Raw genomic sequence first — 19,733 nt, forward strand, 5'->3', positions numbered from 1 at the left:
AACAGAGGAGATGTGGGCAATATTGTGCTTGACGTTTGACAACCAAACGCTTACATTTCGAACACTACCACGACTTAATATTACCATGAATATTGTGTGAAGAAAGTATCAGATTGATTCAAATAATGCGAGCCTACTTCATGGACAATCCAATTGCTTGGTGGTGGGTGGAAATGTGAGCTTCAAAAACTGATGTGCTTTAATACTTTTCCTTTGCAATCTTTGGTAAGTTTGCGTGCGTTAAGATTGTAAAAGTGGCTATATAAACAGTTAAAAAGTTTTCCGTAAGTGAATATTATCCACCTGACTGTGAGTTCATGGGTGTAATACGCGTGGTAAAGACGGGCGAACTCCAGTATCATACTACGCAAGTTGACCAGATTTTTGCACATTTTAAAAATTGTGATCCTGACATTAACAACTGTATTATGTAGCAAAAATGTTATCGTCGTTTATGTTTAAACATAACTGTACTACTATACTAGCTGTTACCAACCTGCGTATATCCAGTGGCAGTCGATGAAGAAATATTATAACCGCCAAATAGATTACACTATGTCATCAAAATTATCCGGACACCTGGCTGAAAATGACTTGCAAGTTCGTGGCGCCCTCCATCGTTAATTCTAGAATTCAGTATGGTGTTGTCCCACCATTAGCCTTGATGACGGCTTCCACTTTCGCAGGCAAACGTTCAATCAGGTCGTTTCTTGGGGAATGGCAGCCCATTCATCACGGAGTGCTGCACTGAGGGGAGGTATAGATGTTCGTCGGTGAGGTCTGGCACCAACTCGGAGTTCCAAAACACACCAAAGGTGTTCTGTAGGATTCAGGTAAGGACGCTGTGCAGGCCAGTCCATGACAGGGATGTTGTTGTCGTGTAACCACACCGCCACAGACCGTGCATTATGAACATGTGCTCGATCGTGTTGAGAGATGCAATCGCTATCCCCGAATTGCTCTTCAACAGTGGGAAACAAGAATCTGTTGAAAACATCAATGTAGGCCTGTGCTGTGATAGTGCCACGCAAAACAACAAGGAGTGCAAGCCCCCACCATGTAAAACACGACCATACCATAACACCACCGCCTCCGAATTTTACTGTTGGCACTACACTCGTTGGCAGATGACATTCACCGGGCATTCGCCGTACCCACACCTTGCCATCGGATCGCCACATTGTATACCGTGATTCGTCGCTCCACACAACGTTTTTCCATTGTTCAATCGTCCAATATTTACGCTCCTTACACCAAGTGAGGCATCATGTGGCATTTACCGGCGTGATGTGTTGCTTATGAGCAGCCACTCGACTATGAAATCCAAGTTTTCTCACCTCCTGCCTCACTATCATAGTACTTGCAGTGGATCCTGCTGCAGTTTGGAATTGCTGTGTGATGGTCTGTATAGATGTCTGCCTATTACACATTCGACCCTCTTCAACTGTCAGCGGTCTCTGTCAGTCAACAGACGAGGTCGGCCTGTACGTTTCCACTTCACTATCACATCGGAAACAGTGGATCAAGGGATTTTTAGGAGTGCGGAAATCTCACATACCGATGTATGACACAAGTGACACCCAATCACCTGACCACGTTCGAAGTCATTGAGTTCTGCGGAGCGCCCCATTCTGGTCTCTGACGATGTCTAATGACTACTGATGTCGCTGATTTGGAGTACCTGGTAGTAGGTGGCAGCACAACGCACCTAATACGAAAAACGTATGTTTTTGGACTTGGCCGGATACTTTTGATCACATAGTGTATGTACACCCGTGCACGTCAAGGGTACGTAACTACTTCATTGTAACATTGAAGGACCTGTTAAAGTAGTGACTGACATCACAGACGTCATCGATCATGCACCAAAAAAAGCTTTAAAGACTCAGAAACTTTGAATAATTTCTAATGTCACTTCATTTTAATTAACTTTATCAAATATTTTTTCTTTCAATAGACGTAATTTCATAATTATTAATGACAGATATCTATGTTTTCAATACTAACTTCGTTATTTTCTTATGTCTGCTATTTGTCAACATTGATTCTTTTGCTTTCACGTATGCTTTTGAGGATTTACTTCAGCGTACGTGTTCTGAGTAATGTCAGTGAATTTTCGTATTTAAATGTTGTATTTGGTAAAATGTGCACAAAGTATCGTGTCCGCCATTAGATATCTGGCTCCGACCAATCAGGATGAAGTAGCTATTTCTCATTGGCGCAAGGACTAAATAAGACGAGAATTTAAAATATGGGAGGTGCGAGTTCAGTAAATAACTTTTACGTCCGGGAACTCGTTATTTCAAAGGGTTCCCGATATCGTGATCGTGATTACTTATTTCTCCAATTAACTTTGACCAATACTCCTATTCATTTGGCTTATTTTTGCAAAGGTATTCATGGCATTTTCATAATTTATATTTTTGGGGGTTATAATTACGAGCTGCAAATTGATTTTTGCACTAACTTTGCCATCGGAACATGTTTTTCCAACTTGTAAGTGAGTAAATGTTGTCTCCTTACGGTTCTGTGTTATATATTTAGGCTCGTTCTCGCTCAAAATTCCATAGCTTAAATATCGCCAGAGCCGGTTTCGTTCCACTTTTTCTTCGAACCATACGCAAATGGAATAGTAGAGACAGAGGCTAACATGTGTGAGACACACCTTCCATCACGCGGTGAGTTGCAGAAGCAGAATCGAGTAATATCGATGGATCGGAACGCTCCGTTACCCCTCTGGGCCGATAGCGACTGTGTACCGCCTGGACGTCAACAATGGCGTCGTTTAGAACACCGATCTCTAATGACCTCGTCGTCAACAGGGCATTGAACCCTAATCTTCCTTCCTTCCTTTTCACCTTTTGGCCACTTCTAATAGTATCACATCACATCAAAATTACTATCAGAACTTTCAGTCACACCAACTGCGTTCCGCTGTACGTCCTATGAGTCTGTCATTCGTTTCGAAAAAGAGGAACGAAGGTTAGACTTCAACGACCCGTCAACGACGAGGTGATTAGAGATGGAACACAAACTCAGAGTGGGGAAGGACGGAGAAGTAAATCAGCTGTGCGCTGATCTCGGCATATACCTTACAGTATTTAGGGGAATCACGGAAAACCTAGATGTAGATGCTGGACGGAGGTTTGGATCGCAGTCCTCCCGAATAGTAGACCACCGCGGAATCTCGCTCGCTGACTCATTTCAAATGAGCGTTATCTTGTAATAAATTTGCTTTTAATGCTTTTATTGGGGTGTATATTACTGTTTCTCTCCGCTCACAAGTCGTTGGCTGTCTTCTCCTCAACGCGTCATTCCGAAAGTTCCAGTGTCGGATTGACGCAGAGGTTAGCTATGCCAGAACCCAGGAAGCCGAGAGGAAAGGGGGCGTCAAGAACCTTCGATTGGTGCTTGTAATTTCTGTAGACTTCAAGGCTGGATGACAACTCTTGATGTAAAAATATCAATGATAAGATTCGTTGAGGATATTGCTATCCTCAGTGAAAGCGAGGGAGAACTACAGGACATACTGAATCGAATGAACAGTCAGCTGAGCGTGGAATATGGATTGAGAGTAAACAGAATAAACACGAAATTAATGAGAAGTAGCAGAAGTGAGATTACTGAGAAACTTAACAGCAAAATTGGGGAGCACCAAACAGTGTAAGTGAAGGAATCCTGCTACCTCGGAAGCAAAATAATGTATAACGGAGGAACCAAGGAGTACATAAAAAGCAGATTAGATAGGCGAAGGGGGGATTCCTGACCAAAAAAAATTTCTGTTATTTAATATTGCCCTTTATTTGAGGAATAATTTTCTGAGATTGTACGTCTGGAGCACAGCATTGTATGGAAGTGAATCATGAAGTGAGGGGAAAGTGGAAAAGAAAAGATTCGAATCGTCTGAGATGTGGTACTATACAGGATGTCCCAGAAATGTTGCGACAATCTTTGAAGGGCTGTAGAGAGTGTCTTGAGGAACAAGCCAATGATAGAAACCTGTATCCGGAAACGTCATCCGACGACGAAACATAGCGTTGAAGTTAAAGGCGCCGGCAGCAAATGTGACGGTTTCGGACACGGGTTTCCACCCGTAGTTTATTCCTCTCATGAAACCCTCTAAAATCTCCAATGTTTTTCGGTATACACGAGGAAAATAAACTGCAGATGGAACCACGCGTCCGGAACCGTCATCCACCAAAACTACAGAGCATTGCAATCATAGGAGATAAGCGGTGTCTACGCAGCAGCTAGCTCCATCTTCTCCACTGGCGATCGTGGCAATCACTCGCGGTCACTGAACAACAGACAACAGTAAGAGACGTTCCGCCTACGGTATGTCAACGTTCAAGGTCACGTCTGCTGCCGGAGGGGTGGCCTTTAACTTCAACTCTCTATGGCTCCTATCCTTGATTTGTTCCTCAAGACACCCTTTACAATCCCCCGAAGTTTGTCGCAACGTTTTTGGGACAGACTGTTGAAGGATGTTGAAAACTACATGGGATGATATGAAATGCGGTGCTTCTCTGCAGAACCGGCTAGGAAAGAAATGTGTGGAAAATACTGGCAAGAGGAAGGCACAGTACGATAGATCAGAGAATAACCTCCACGGTAAAAGAGGGAGGTGTAGAGGGTACAGACTATATGGGAAGAGAGTCGAATGCATGCAGCAACTAATTGAAAGAATTGGGTACAAGTGCTACTCTAAGGTGAGTCTGACGCAGATGAAGCCGTCGCAGGCCACTTAAAATAACTCAGGAAAATTCATCACTCAAAGAAATGTCACTGTTCGCAACTGCTTACAGTCGCGTTTTGTGTTGTTTCGTGCGCAAGCAGACTCTAACTGTCAGTTGTCACTGCGCATGTTAGTTATTATTTTGTTTAAAAAGTAATCTGTTCAACAGGAGGCGGGGTGAAAAACCTTAGCGGTATAGGAAATAAACTATTGAACGAAAAAAGAAAGAGTCCTTTCAAGCGATGAGTTTTGGCGAATGTAATTGCAGAGTACACGATACGTTTTCTTAAGCAATTCCATTAATGAATACATTTGTTGCAATATGGAATATTAATTTTGTTGGACAACAAAAATGTTCGAAAACTATAAAAGTTGAAAGTCTAAAGTTGAAAACAAACGAGAGGGGTGACGGGGAGAGGGGGGGGGGGGGGGAAGGGGCCTGAAGCGTATCTTGTAAAAGGTGTGTTAATTGTTCACTTTTTTTGTAAAAAACTAGTTACTATGTACAGAAAAACATCTTATAAAACATGGAATATATTAAAAGCCAAAGAACCTGTATTAAATGTAGTGCGTAAACATTGCAAGTGAAATGATGAAAGGACAGTCTCTGTGACACTTTCATTTTTTTGAAACAAAATATTGTGTAAAAGAGGACTACGTCATTTGGCAAGTCACTTCTGCTGCTGTAGACGACTTGATGGGAGGAATGTTTCCAGGGCTGTCTGTACATTGTACGATTTATTGAATAATAAGCTCAGTTTTATTTAAAAGGTCTCTGCAAGTAATTTTTAGAATCCTGTTGTTGATCATGTTAATTTTTTGTGTGTGTTTTTCTTGTTTCACATATACGTATCAGAACTGTGCACTCATTGTTTGAGAGCTGAACGACTAAGTACTGTATCGCGCCGTGCTGTTTAAACATTAGTTTCGCACGAAGTTGAACCTGAAGTCCTTTTTATTGAAGTTAGATCTAATCATTGTTATCAAATTTGTACGTGGAAGTCAATATGGTATTTTCGAGATCAAAGAATGCTTTCAAACAACGAAGATGTACAATAACCTCAGTGCCTGATACATACAAAGCAGAAGGCAAATGCAATTGCATTTATATGGTAAAGAAGACGCTACGCGTTTATTTATGACGGTTCATTTTTACTTGATGTATGTTATGCTGATAACAGCATCGAAGCATCGCACTTGTGACATACCTCTCCCGAAGCAAACCGTCCTCAAATGCATTGCATACGTTTTTCGTAACATCTAAATATTTTTTCCATATTTTGTTCTGCCAGTAATAAAAGGTGCGTTACGGCGTGCAGGAAAGTCTCTGGCCCCTGAATAGCCTAGTCCCAGTGCACATGAACCCGCTTTTTTTCCTTTATTGCATTTCTATCCTCCCCCCCCCCCCCCCCCCCCTCGATGACGGACGTTTTATCCGACATCTGATCTTCTCTCAACACTTGCGAATCATTCTTAAACTCGATCTCCAGTTCCGCTGTGGGTATTACAGCTGCCACTTTATAATCGATTTCCGGAACACTACTTAAATTGTTCTCACTGACAGTGAATGTACTTTCTACTGCCGTGTATACAGCTGATCTACTACTTGTGGGCGCACTCCTTTCTCTTAACACTGGCACACTCTCCCGCCGTTGATAATTCCATACGGAATTTTCATAACGACGACACCTGGGTTTTCTCTTGTTATTGGGCCTCCAAAATTTCTCCACGCCCGGTCGGCCCCTCACCGGCGCGGCTAATGGTTTCCCTGTCTCGTCCCAGCAGATACGCTCCCCGGATGCTGCTGAGGCGGCTGATCACACCCTCTGGCGTTATTACTATTCTGCGAAGCCCGTATCACGCTAGTATGATACTGGTTTCCGTCATCCCTGTTATTATTTGCATTGTACCGATTGTTATTACGGTCCGAACCATTATTGTTATTGCTGCCATGGTTGCGGTATGCATTATTCCCATGGTTATCGTTGTTGTGGTTGCTGTAGTACCCGTTGTTGTTACCACGGCCTCTACCACTATCGCGATTATTGCGCCAATTGTCCTCGTCCTCAACTCTTTCCAGGAAATCATTGATTGTCCTGTAATTGCTTCCTATGTAGCGTTTTGTATCATCTGGAAGCTTCTTGTAGAGTTCCCAGACTATTTCGGATTCCGTGCGGCGATCACGCAAATATTCCAACTTGCGGATCCAGCCCTCACAAAACTCCTTCATCGAGCCGCGCGAATTCGCATCGAAAGGCCTCGATACGACAAATTCGCGCCAGACACTTTGCTGTTTTTGCTCTGACCAGTATTCAGCCAGAAACAAATTTTTAAACTCGTCAAAAGTCAGGTTCGTAATGTTGAGGTTTAAGCCCCAACGCTTGGCATCACCAGCCAACACATCAATAACCGCATTAATTTTTCTCTCATTAGTCCATGATCTGGGTAAAACTCTTTCACAATTTTTAATGAAATCCGTCGTGTGTGTACAGCCTTTTTTCAAGGGGTCGAGCCGCTCCTCTTTCGTCAACAATTCCGAACTATGTGCACAGATTGGCACATAGCTCTGTTTTTCGTCAAGTTTCTTTTCTCGTAATTACTTGGCAAGTGGTTGTCGCAAGCGTTTCTACTTCCCTTTTTTTCTCTTCGCAGGTATTAGCCTGCTTCGTCACTTTGGTATCTACTTCGGATACTAAAGCCTTTAAAGTTTCCACTTTCTTTTGATCCTCTTTTTTCATTAATTGAATTTGTTCCGTCACCTTTTTCTCGATGATCGGAGCAACTGCTTCACCTAAACTTTTCTCGATTCTGCTAATTTCGGAATAAAAACGAGTATTTATGCTTGCAATTTCCGCCTGAACGCCTATCATTTCCTGTTTAAGATTACCGATTTCGGTATTAATCACAACAATATCTTCTTTGATTTTATCAACTTTTGTGTTAACAACTCCAACATTGTTGTTAACAACATTAATAGCTTTGTTCTGATTGTCTAGCTTTCGTTCAATTTTTTCAGACTGAGCTTCTTGCTTGGCAGCCTGGGCTTCTTGCTTGGCAGACAGAGCTTTAATTTCTGCCGATTGACTCTTGATTTCGTTAATCAAAACATTCAATAAATCAGTTAAATTCCCGGAAACTACCGGTTTTACTTCCGTAGCGGCTTCCTCTTTAATTGTCCCCCCGTATTCGTCATCAAGGGATTCAGATTTGATTTTCACTTTCGATTCCGAAACATTTTCTGAAGTTTGGAATTCCATTTCTGCTCTTTGTTGCGTTTCGGCGGTCGCGTCTTTCATACTAGCCGCCTGCCCCTGAACAATGGGTACCGCGATGCGCGTTTCCCACTGTTCGACCGATTGTTCCGTATCCAAGTCTACCAAATTTTGGCAATTGCTGCCTTCACTCATTTTAATAATTTTCAATATAAATGCCAAATCTCAAATCTAATTAGGATTCCACACACTAATATTCTCGCTAACGTGTCGACCATTTCGTAACCAGTACTTTGTTACGAGATTTGCACAATGCAAAATTCATGTCCAGAACAACCTCAAATCTGAAGATTGTCCTGTCACCAGGTCGCCACGTGTAACCTCCCCCTCACTTATCGACCTTAATGACAGTGAAAAATTAAACCGCGTGTACCTAATGGAAATTTGGGAAAAGCAATCGTCACCGAAGTTAATTTGTCGGTAAAGAGGGAGGAAAGGGTTACATCTAAATGAAAGGAAAAACGCAAATGAAACTGGTGGAAATTAATTTTGAAAAGGGGTAAAGTTAATAAAGAAAGTAAATGTGCGGCCGTTACGTTAACAATTAACTAGCGGTAATTAGATATTTGAGATTTGGGGGAAATTACGGTCACCAGTCCTAAGGACAACTACTATGGTAACTGAAAAAAGAAAGGTTATTACACATATAATTAGCACTAGAAGCGTGGCAACTGAAGGTTGACACGTGTAGTGTGAAAACTGAAAGTTTGTCAGAGGTAATAAATTTCGCTACACTCTGACTTAATTTAGCAAAAGAATTAATAAAACCGGAAAATCGAAAGTTAATTTAGTGACTGAAGTTAATAGTGAGCTTTCTTTCTGAAACATATCGAAATTCAGTAAAATAGGTTAGTCTTGGACTACCTCAACAATCATTTCAAAAGCTACTTGAATCTACGCAATTTAGAAATAAGAGATTTAACTTTGAACTTGAATTAAATGATTCTGAACAATTAACAATAGTAAAATTTAGTACGTACCAAGCTGAGCTGCAGTCACAGGTAACTAAAATACGGTAAAAAAACTCGCACTCTTAATTTGTGCTTGTGCAATCTAAATATTGTAGCCAGCTGTGAATACCTTAACTGAACTTTGAAATTAAAGCAGTGAAATCGAATGAATTTCAACGACACTCAGGCTCATTTCGGAAAAGGAAGGGACCCTGCTTGGCAATGCAATTGGGACAATGAACAACAAAGGTTCATGCTAAGTTGCTGTAATTTTGTGATGCAACAATTTTAAAAGTTTGAAAAGCTGAGGACTGCCATACAGTTCTAAAACTTTACGTGCTTCCAGTCTTTCTTGTTGGCTGATTGAAGGTTTGAAGCCGTCGATCGAGGAGGTGGCGACAGTCACTCATTGTCGGCCGTCGCTGTTGCAGAAGCTGGATGTTGGCGCGCCTTCTTCTCGACACGGTCACCAGACGAAACGGGCTCTTGATGTGCGCCAGCTAATGCTTCCCATCCGCGACACCATGTCAGAAACTATCATCGCAAGTCGAGCGCAATTACATGCTGCCAAACCCCGAAAGCGCGGCAAATCGCGGGAGCTTCACAAAACACACCTGCTCCACTGCACCACCCCAGCCAGACTCTCCCTGCTCTGCCCGCGCTCCACGCGGCAGAGTTAACACTACCAAAGATCCTAAACACATTGGTTCTCCACACGACCTATCGATGTAATGGTTCGATAGCATAGTTTCCCTAGGCCAGACCCAGCGTAAAAATACAAATAATCCTTACACAACAAACCAATTATACATCGACATAAATGCATATATGTACAAATAGTAAAACAATTACAATATACAAAGACACAGAAACGTCATATATTCAGGTAACAAAATAAGGAAAAAAAATTATAGTACAATAGATGGAAATACGAGGATATGCATTTCCGGCGTTACAGGCAGTCCAACCCAAGTTCTCGATACCGGTAATATCGTACTACTTTTCTGCAAAGTAACAGACATATTTTTGTGACAATATTCACATTTGGTCTTATTAATGTATAGGTACTCCGATGTATCGATATATTACAGTGATACAGTTCTTGTGTGTATTCATTTCTGTGAGACTGTCATAATGTTTGATTTACTTGTAACCGTTTTGACGCGAATGCGCACAGAGGAGTCTTTGTTTCACTTTGCAGAAGTTAAGTTGTTATTTCGCTTTGTAAAAAACAGTCAAGTCTTGTGTTTGGTTAAAGTGGAAGTTAAATATATGAAGATTAATACAAAGCTATTTTCTTGATGATGTGACAATTAAGAAGAAGTATATGTGAATTTACAAGAAGTTTAATAAAAATATGGATCGTGAACACCAAGTCAAAAATTATTTCTATCATACCATTCATCTGATCTGGGATTGTTTGATCATTAAGAATTTCCTGAAAAATGCATTTGTTAGGTCTTCAAATATTGCTAAAATACAGATCCGGACCTTCTAGCAATCAAAGTGGGATCACCCTAGAATCAACAAGATGAGCCATAACGACTTAGACGAAATCTACGTGGGAATCCATTCAAGATAAGTGCCAAAATTAATGACTTTTTTACAGTGACTTGTTTATTTCCATTCTGACGATACCATCCACAGTCAATAACTTTGTTGCTGCCCGATAAAGCGAACATACGGTGCGTGAGCAACATTATTAATCTGATTTGTAACCTACTTTGCAAGTGGTGATACTGTTAGAACAGGCACAATTTAAAAAAAAAAAAACAAGGCGTCAGTCTGGTTTCTGTTCGGGCGAGATAAAAACACAACTATCGGCAGTATGGCGGCTGTTCGCAACACTGACAGGGGACGCACAACACTGAAAACTCACTTAAAACAGCACTATACAGGTGACACGGCGGTAGATGGGAGGGGGGGTCCGAAGGTGGGGGGGAAGGATCCCGGCCCGATGAGGGGGGAAAAGGGGGGAGAAGAGGAAGACAAAAAGGGGGAGCCGATGGAGGGAGGGGAATAAACCCGCTAATATCGTCACATTCTTCAGTCTACGAGTTAAAATGTTCAAATCATATCTTTAAAATGATAACAATAAATGTTGGAGAATTTGACGAACCACATTCGCCTCTTTATTGATATCAATTATTTACAAAATTGCATCCACTGAGATTAATGAACGCAGACTGGAAAACTGATGGAACGAGCAGCGAGTGCGGCGAGGTGGCGCCCCCGCGCGGACGCGTCAGCCGCTGCCGCTGCCGCTGCCGCTGCTACTGCGCTGCCGTATCGCCCTGATGGACTCCCAGACGTCGTCGGCGAGCAGCTGGGGCTCCTCGAAGGCGGCGAAGTGCCCTCCCCGAGGCAGGACTGTGTAGCGCACCAGGTTCACGTGCTTGTCGCGCACCAGGGACTCCGGCGTGAAGATTATCTCGTTCACGAACTGCGCGCACGCTGTCGGTGTCACATTTGGAATGCTGAAAAATAAGTGTTGTCTTTAAACAAATCCCTCCTCTTTATTCTGTCTTCATGTAAGGGCGCAACAAGAAAACCACCTAATGTGATCCTCAATACACCTAACATTGAAACTTCCTGAAAGACTAAAATGACACACTGGGCCGGAAACGGTTTTTCGCGAACAACACTCTTGCCAACATTACTAACGGAACGCGTCTCGCTGGCTGACTCAACCAGATGTAAAAGTGTGAAACCGGAATTTCCCTATAGAAGGTGCTAGCCGTATGTGTAGGGTAGAGAGCCTGTATACAGAGAGAGTGGCCATAGGTGAAGTTGCCCGTGATTGGTTGATTAGCTTTGGCGCCATTTTTCTGCCAAACGTCTCTCGCGCTTCTTATGTTCGCCGTGCTTTTGAGTTGAACTGAAGTTCAGAGGACTTTTGGAAACGATTAAAAGTATTTGAATTATTGAAAGACTTGTTATGCGTGGTGCACGCATGTTCGAATTAGTTGTATATCGTTTTTAGTACGTAATTAGCGTTTGCGATCTTAAATACGACTTGAAATAATGATGCGTTTTGTGATGAAGTCGGTAGGCCTACATGTTTGAAGTAAACACGTTAGTACTTGTACAGAATTGGTTTTGACAACTGTAATTCGTTCTGCAGACGTTTGTAAACGATGCCAGGTTGTGCTGCATTTGGTTGTTCCAATAGAGGCGAAGGTGGATTTCACATGTTAGCATTTCCACGCAATGGTTGTTGAAACATTATTCGTAGTAAAAAATTGTAGGTACTCTTGAAGACAGTTTTTAATAGGCCTACTTACTGTGGGGTAGAAGGGATACGGTAGTTTTCTTGTTATATTTGGTCGTTATTACAGTAGCCTACATTTAACGTTACCTGATTTTTGTAATCTTTTTCGTTTGTTATCTACGAGAGGTATTCATGTCGTAAGCAGTTGTTTACTTGTGACATGCATAAGTTTGAAGACGTGACAAGAGGTATTAATACGTCTCACACTTTTTTCATGTCACAGGTAAACAACTGCTTACGACTTTCATTCATCTGACGTAATACAGGTACATTAAATCTTTAGCGCTATGCACTTCCGATACAAAACAAATGCTATACACTATATTTTTTATTTACGTTACTTTCATTGCAATATGTCTAGTAAACGAACTTTAAAGGAGATAAATCCAAGTAACGAATAATTTTTACAGCCACTGTGTAAGTAGGCTGTTTAGGTTTTTTTATTGGTAACGCCACCTCTGTATGAAAATCACTGGCTGTGCTGTGTGCAGTCTGTGGCTGCTTTGCATTGTTGTAATACTCGCCATTGTAGTGTTAGGCAGCTGGCTGTGAACAGCGCGTAGCGTTGCGCAGTTGGAGGTGAGCCGCCAGCAGTGGTGGATGTGGGGAGAGAGATGGCGGAGTTTTGAAATTTGTCATGAACTGCTATATTTATATATGATGATATCAAGGTAAATACATTGTTTGTTCTCTATTAATATCTTTGATTTGCTAACTATCCCTATCAGTAGTTAGTGCCTTCCATAGTTTGAATCTTTTATTTAGCTGTCAGTAGTGGCGCTCGCTGTATTGCAGTAGCTTGAGCAGCGAAGATTTTTGTGAGGTAAGTGATTTGTGAAAGGTATAGTTTAATGTTAGTCAGGGCCATTCTTTTGTAGGGAATTTTAAAAGTCAGATTGCGTTGCGCTAACAAAATATTGTGTGTCAGTTTAAGCACAGTTACGTATAATTGTTCACAGGGGACGTTACATATGTCGACCCTTAGCCTAGGATACCTCACTGGAATCTTCTGATTTTTTTTCTTGTAGTTTGTGTAATTAGTGTAGCTATTGTTTATTGCTAGCGCGTAATTGTAGAGAAAATCTCCTTTGTAGTTGTAGCCTTTCATTGTTGTACAGTAAAACAGTTGTGGCATGCATGTAGATTTGCACCAAGTATTTCGCAGCTGCAATTAACTAGATATTATTTTCAGTGCTATGTTAATGTGTTCTCTTATTTTTGATCTTCAAATTGTGTTTTTCTGTGTTATCGCGTGAAATATTGTGACAATAATGGCGTGTGAAAAACGTAACACTAGGCTCCAAAGTAAAATGAGAAATAATAGTGACGACGTGCGTAGCTTGCCAGCACCACTGTGTAATGAATTAACAGACATTCGAAGTAGTAATTTGGTAACTGTGCATAGGGAAATGGAGCGGGCGTCAAATAATGGTATAGACAGTGAAACAGGTAGTGAACAGGGAAGCATTATCGATCGATCGCTCGGCAACAGCTCGCCTCAGGAATCCGAAATGACAGGACTCAATTTTGCAAATACTGTGCATTCAGGGTTTGCGTCCTCACCGTTTTTTCAAATGAGTCAAGATACATTTTCCGCTTGTCAAAATGTGAATGTTGCCGGTGCAAATTCACTGCCGAAAAGCACTGAGGAACATGTTTCAGACACCAGTGCATTGTTATTACAATTAATGCAACAAATGGGACAAAAGCTTGAAAAGTTAGACACAATGGAACAACACCAGAGACAAACACAGCAACAGTTAGACACAGTGGAACAAAATCTCAAAAAGTTAGACACAGTGGAACAAAATCTCAAAAAGTTAGACACAGTGGAACAAAATCTTAAAAAGTTAGACTCATTGGAACAAACTCTTGAACAAACACGTGAAGACTTAACTACTGAGTTACATAACATTGAATCGAAATGTCAAAAAGTCTGTAATGACGTAAAAACACAAATTTGTGAGCATTTTCAACCTATTTTTTTCGCGGCATGAAAATGCATTACAGAATCACGAAGCAGCCATAAAAGAACTGCAAACCACTGTTCATGAAAATCATGAGACCTTGTGGGCTAAAATTGACTCAGTTGCATCTACCGATTCGGTTACGCAACTTGCAAAAACTCAGGAAAACTTAAAGGACACAGTAGATTCGATTTCAACACAAATGGACACTCTGAAACTTGGTTCAGAAAAACACACTGAGGAAATGTGTTCACTATCGGAGAAAGTAGCCGAACTTTCGGATCAGGTCACTAACTTATCTACAAAGGTAGATGATGATCTGAATGACACAAGACCTGTAGCCTTCACTGACACAGAAGAGTATGAACAAATTAGAAAATTCAAACAGAATCAAAATCAAATCAATACACAGTACAAAAGAGAAATCCGGGAAGTACAAGATCAGCTGACACAGGTAATACAAGAATTACGTATTTCAGAGGATACTCGCGCCCCAATACGGGAAGAGGGACACAGAAATACGGAACAGCCACAATATAATAACACAGGGCATTTCGGAAGTTATGAAAGAAATTGGCAATGTGCACCGAATTTTGAGATGGAACGGCCGACACGACCTAACAATGACCGATATGCGACTCGCCGACATGATGATTTTGACTATAAGCTATTCATTACTACACGTAAATTCAAAACATTTAAGAATTCTGGCAACGACATTCATCCACAAGCATGGCTCCATCAATTCTCGCATTGTTTTCCTCCCAACTGGTCGTTAGAACACAGATTAGAATTTATGTGTGGCTACTTGGAGAATGAACCAGCTGTAAGAATGCGATCGGTAATTCACGATTGCCACAGTGAAGGAGAGTTTTACCATGCCTTCCTCTCAGCATATTGGTCTCAAGCCACACAAGACCGGGTAAAACATAGCATCATAATGATGAAACGTTTCGAACAATCTGAATTTTCCAGTCTTATGAAATATTTTGAAGACATGTTGCATAAGAATCAGTATCTTTCAAACCCATACAGCCCCTCAGAACTCATCCGCATTTGCTTAATCAAACTGCCTGAACATTTACGACATATTATTTTGGCAGGACGTTGCAAAGACGACATTGAAGCATTTCACGGACTCTTACAAGAATTAGAAATTGACACTGACAATCGCGGAATGCGGAAACAGGAACACAACAATTACAGGTCACATCCGTCACAATTCCTCGATAATAACTGGACGCAACAAGGCTATTCTCACAACACAAATCGTGACCAAAACAGACACCACCCGTATGACAACCGTTGGCAGAGTAGTAATAATTACAGGGAAAGATCACCTCTCCGCGGTAGTGACTATCACAGAGACAATCAGAGAAACAGACAATATGGGAACCAAAACAATTATTATTACGGGAGACAGAATAACTTGAGACGCAACGGTCCAGCGCGCAGTTACGATTCAGGGAGAAATTCTCCACCACTTAACCGACAAGAAAGAAACTACAGGAACTACCGACATGACGACAGACGATGTGATCGTAACGACAGACCTGAATTGCATCAGAACTGGCGGGATTCAAACAGAGCAGGGCCCTCTCGTCACGGTGAATTTGTAGAAGTTAGGTCTCCAAACCCCAATAACGACGCGCGCCAACAAAGAGACAATAGGCAATGACTCACACCGCTGGCAGCCACAAAACATACTTATGAAACTGACGACGCAGCTGCCGTAGCTAGTAATTACGTAAAAATGGAATACATTAGGGACATCTTACTCCAGGAACACGACATAAAACATAACAACATTGCATATCCTGTGATTCACATTACAGTAAATGATGTAAAATTTACGGCAGTACTTGACTCTGGCAGTCCCATCTCAGTAATTAGTGAAACAGCCTTTAGCAAATGCAACAAATCGAACGATTGCCCACACTTCCGTTACGTAAGATTAAATTACAAGGTGCAATCTTTGGAAAAAGTGTAGATGTACGCCAACAAACCAACTTAGAATTCTTTTGTCAAAGCCACAGCTTCTCTACGAACTTTCTTATTGTTCCATTATTGTCGACGGAACTTATATTGGGAGTAGACTTTTTGAATGAATTCAAAGCAATCTTAAACTTTCACGATGCTGAAATAAGTTTAGAGAAGGAAGGTAAGTCAATAGCTTTGAAATTTGAAGATTGGCTCTCAAACCATGACGAAGAAATCAATCGGCTTTACCTTCTGTTGGACAACGGTTCGGAATTTTCTACGGAACTAGACACTAACAATCACTCTGCAAGAACTGACAGGGATGATATCGACGGCATATTTGAAATTAATGAGTTAATTCAGAATAAAATTCAAACAATTGAGAATTGTAATGACACTGATAGGCAGGACCTTTTTGAGATTTTACAAGAACATTCCACAGTTTTTACTCATAAAACAGGAACAATCAAGGGATTTCAATACCAATTTCGTGTTCGTGAGCATACTAAATTTTGTGTTAGACCATATGTAATTCCAGCACATTATAGGGACCGTGTTAGAACAGAAATACAATCTATGCTTGACGAGGGCATTATTGAGCCTGCAGTAAGCTCATACAACAATCCATTACATGTTGTTGAGAAGAAAAATGGATCGATCAGGCTTGTCTTAGATTCGAGACAAATCAATACGATCATTATTCCTGAAACAGACAGGCCGCAAACGTTGGAAGAACTTCTTCAAAATTTTAATGGTGTAAAAGTGTTGTCTTCCATTGATCTCAGATCCAGCTTTTATCAGATCGAACTTCATCCAGAATGTAGAAAATACACAGCTTTCCTTTGTTTCGGCGTTTGTTATCAGTTTCGGAAACTTCCCTTTGGTTTGAACATTTCTTCAGCAGCATTCATTCGCGGGCTAAATTCCATATTGCCTGAGTTCTTAAAACGTCACATCACCTTATATGTGGACGATATTCTAATAGCAGAAGCTTCATGGGAACAACATAATCGCATCCTCAACAGTTTGTTACGCATTTTTGCAGAATCTGGAATTACAGTTAACTTGGAAAAGTCTGAATCCGGTAGGACAAAAGTGAAGTTTTTGGGACATATTATTTCTTCTGAAGGCATTCAGCCGGATCCTGAAAAGTTAGAAGCAATCAGAGCCATTCCAGTTCCATCTACAAAAAGACAAGTCCGCAGTTTTCTAGGTCTCGTAAATTTTTACCGTCGTTTTCTGAATATGCAAATTCTTGTTACACCAAAACTTTGTTCTCTCACTGGAAAAAATACTATTTGGAACTGGGACGAACAAGCACAGTTGGAATTCAATTCTTTGAAAGAATCGCTACTTAACGCGCCAATACTAGCTCATCCAGATCTGTCACAAGATTTCTGCCTTAGCACGGATTCTTCTAAAGTCGGTCTTGGTGCCCATTTATTTCAAGAAGCCATAGAAAATGACACTACCGTTCAGAAAACCATTGCTTTTGCTAGCCGTGCGCTAACAAAATCTGAAAAAAATTATTCCGTTACTGAATTAGAAGCTTTAGCTATCGTTTGGGCATTTAACAAATTCCGTTTCTTTCTTTCTGGTAAGCACGTAAAAGTATACAGTGATCATCGTGCATTGCAATTTCTTATGTCTTCAAAATTAAATCATGATAGGTTAAAACGTTGGGCATTGTTTCTGCAAGAATTCCGCTTCACAATAGTCTACATTCCCGGCAAGGAGAACATTGTTGCGGACGCACTGTCACGCGCACCGGCTGGGCTTGAGAAAAGTACCACAGAAGGCAACCTCGAGAAAAATTTCAGTATTCTTTACATTCAGAAAGTCGCCTTTGAAAACTTCATCACCACATCTTTAAAGGACATTGCTCATGAACAAGATAAAGATCCGATTTGGAAAGACATCAAGAGCAAATGGCATGAAAAGACACACACACAGATTCGGCATTATTATCTGGTTAGAAACAACATACTGTTCAAACGCTGCACTGTTGATGACAAGCTATGGGTACTTTGCATTCCTGACGATTTTGTTAATAAGCTCATTTGGTACATTCATTTCAGCTATGCACATTTTGGTCCACGAAAATGTTATCATATTCTTCGAACGACTTGTTATTTTAACAATATGGAAAAAAGAATTCGAAGAGTCTTGTCTATTTGTAAACTTTGTCAAAAGGCGAAACCATCTACTGTCTCACATCGTGCTCCGTTGTTTCCTATTATTCCTTCTAAATTAAAAGAATTTGCTGCTGTTGATCTCTTGGGACCGCTTGTCAGAACATCCAATAGATTTTCGTACGTTCTAGTCGCTGTTGAACTTACTTCAAAATTTGTTTCTTTCACTCCGTTACGTAAAGCCACTGGACGATCTGTATCCAACGCCTTTGTTAAAAATTTCTTACGTGAAGTTGGCCACGTTGCTAAAGTCATTTCAGATAACGGACCGCAATTTAGATCTGCTGTTTGGTCACGCACGCTTCGGAATCATAAAATCAAACCTGTTTTTATTTCATTGTACTCACCACATTGCAACCCGTCTGAACGGATTATGAAAGAAATCAATAAGCTTTGCAGACTTTATTGTCACAGAAAGCATCAGCATTGGGACAGATATCTACAATTATTTCAAAATGTGCTGAATGAAATGCCTCATGATTCCACTGCTTTACCACCTACTCTTGTACTGAAGAATGAAGAATCACCGAACAGAATCAGAGAGCTTGTACCTTTCCCGAATACACGTAAACTTCGACACAAAGACATAATTGATTTGGCTCTTAAAAATATAAAATCTGCAGCAGACAAAAGGAGAAAACTACACGGTAAAGCAAATGCAAAGAAATTGTATATTGGCCAGAAAGTTCTCATTAAAGCTCATTCATTGTCACATAAGAAGAAACACTTGAGTCACAAATTCTTTCTGGTTTACAATGGACCTTATAGAATCCGACGTATACCACATGATAATTGCGTTGAAGTTGAAACTCTGCGAACTAGGAAGAGTAAAGGTTTACACCACATTTCACATGTAAAACCGTTTATTGAAAGATAATCTGCTTTTTAACTTTGTCTTTGCCATATAACTTTTCACTTTACATTGCTAGTATGCTTTGTCAGACTTAGAATCTGTTAACATGCAACAATGTTTGAAGTTAAATATCCAGTCAAGAACCAAGAGAACTTATTGAAACAGAAATGACGAATGCATTGTTATAGTGAACAGACGTCACAGTGTTATTGTGTGTGTACATTCTTGCTTGTTAGTTGCACGATTATGGAACGACTATAAGGCTTACATACTTAGAACATTTACCAGTACTGCTAATGAGATTTTAATGCAACATTTTGGTTTACTTGAAAATATATTCTGGATTTAAAGTACTTTCAGTGAGATACCAGATAGCACAGTGGTCAGTTTATTTGACAGCTACACGACTATATCACGACGCTACTAATGAGTGACAATTTACAATGTTGCTTTTGCAGTGTTTCTGTTTTATATCTGCACAGTTTTCTGTTTTATTCTGGAAAGTAAAACAGG

General features: G+C 40.7%; 1 protein-coding gene across 1 annotated transcript in view; it reads right to left on the reverse strand.

The window, feature by feature from the left end:
* Positions 1-11,056: 11,056 nt before the first annotated feature.
* LOC124780383 (juvenile hormone epoxide hydrolase 1-like) overlaps positions 11,057-19,733 on the reverse strand; it is a 79,802-nt gene continuing 71,125 nt past the window's right edge. The window contains exon 6 of the mRNA XM_047253776.1: positions 11,057-11,434. Coding sequence (XP_047109732.1) covers positions 11,203-11,434 — 232 coding nt within the window. The 3' untranslated portion in view covers positions 11,057-11,202. The remainder of the gene's footprint in view (positions 11,435-19,733) is intronic.

This window comes from Schistocerca piceifrons, chromosome 1, assembly GCF_021461385.2.
Source record: "Schistocerca piceifrons isolate TAMUIC-IGC-003096 chromosome 1, iqSchPice1.1, whole genome shotgun sequence".
Taxonomy (NCBI): domain Eukaryota; kingdom Metazoa; phylum Arthropoda; class Insecta; order Orthoptera; family Acrididae; genus Schistocerca; species Schistocerca piceifrons.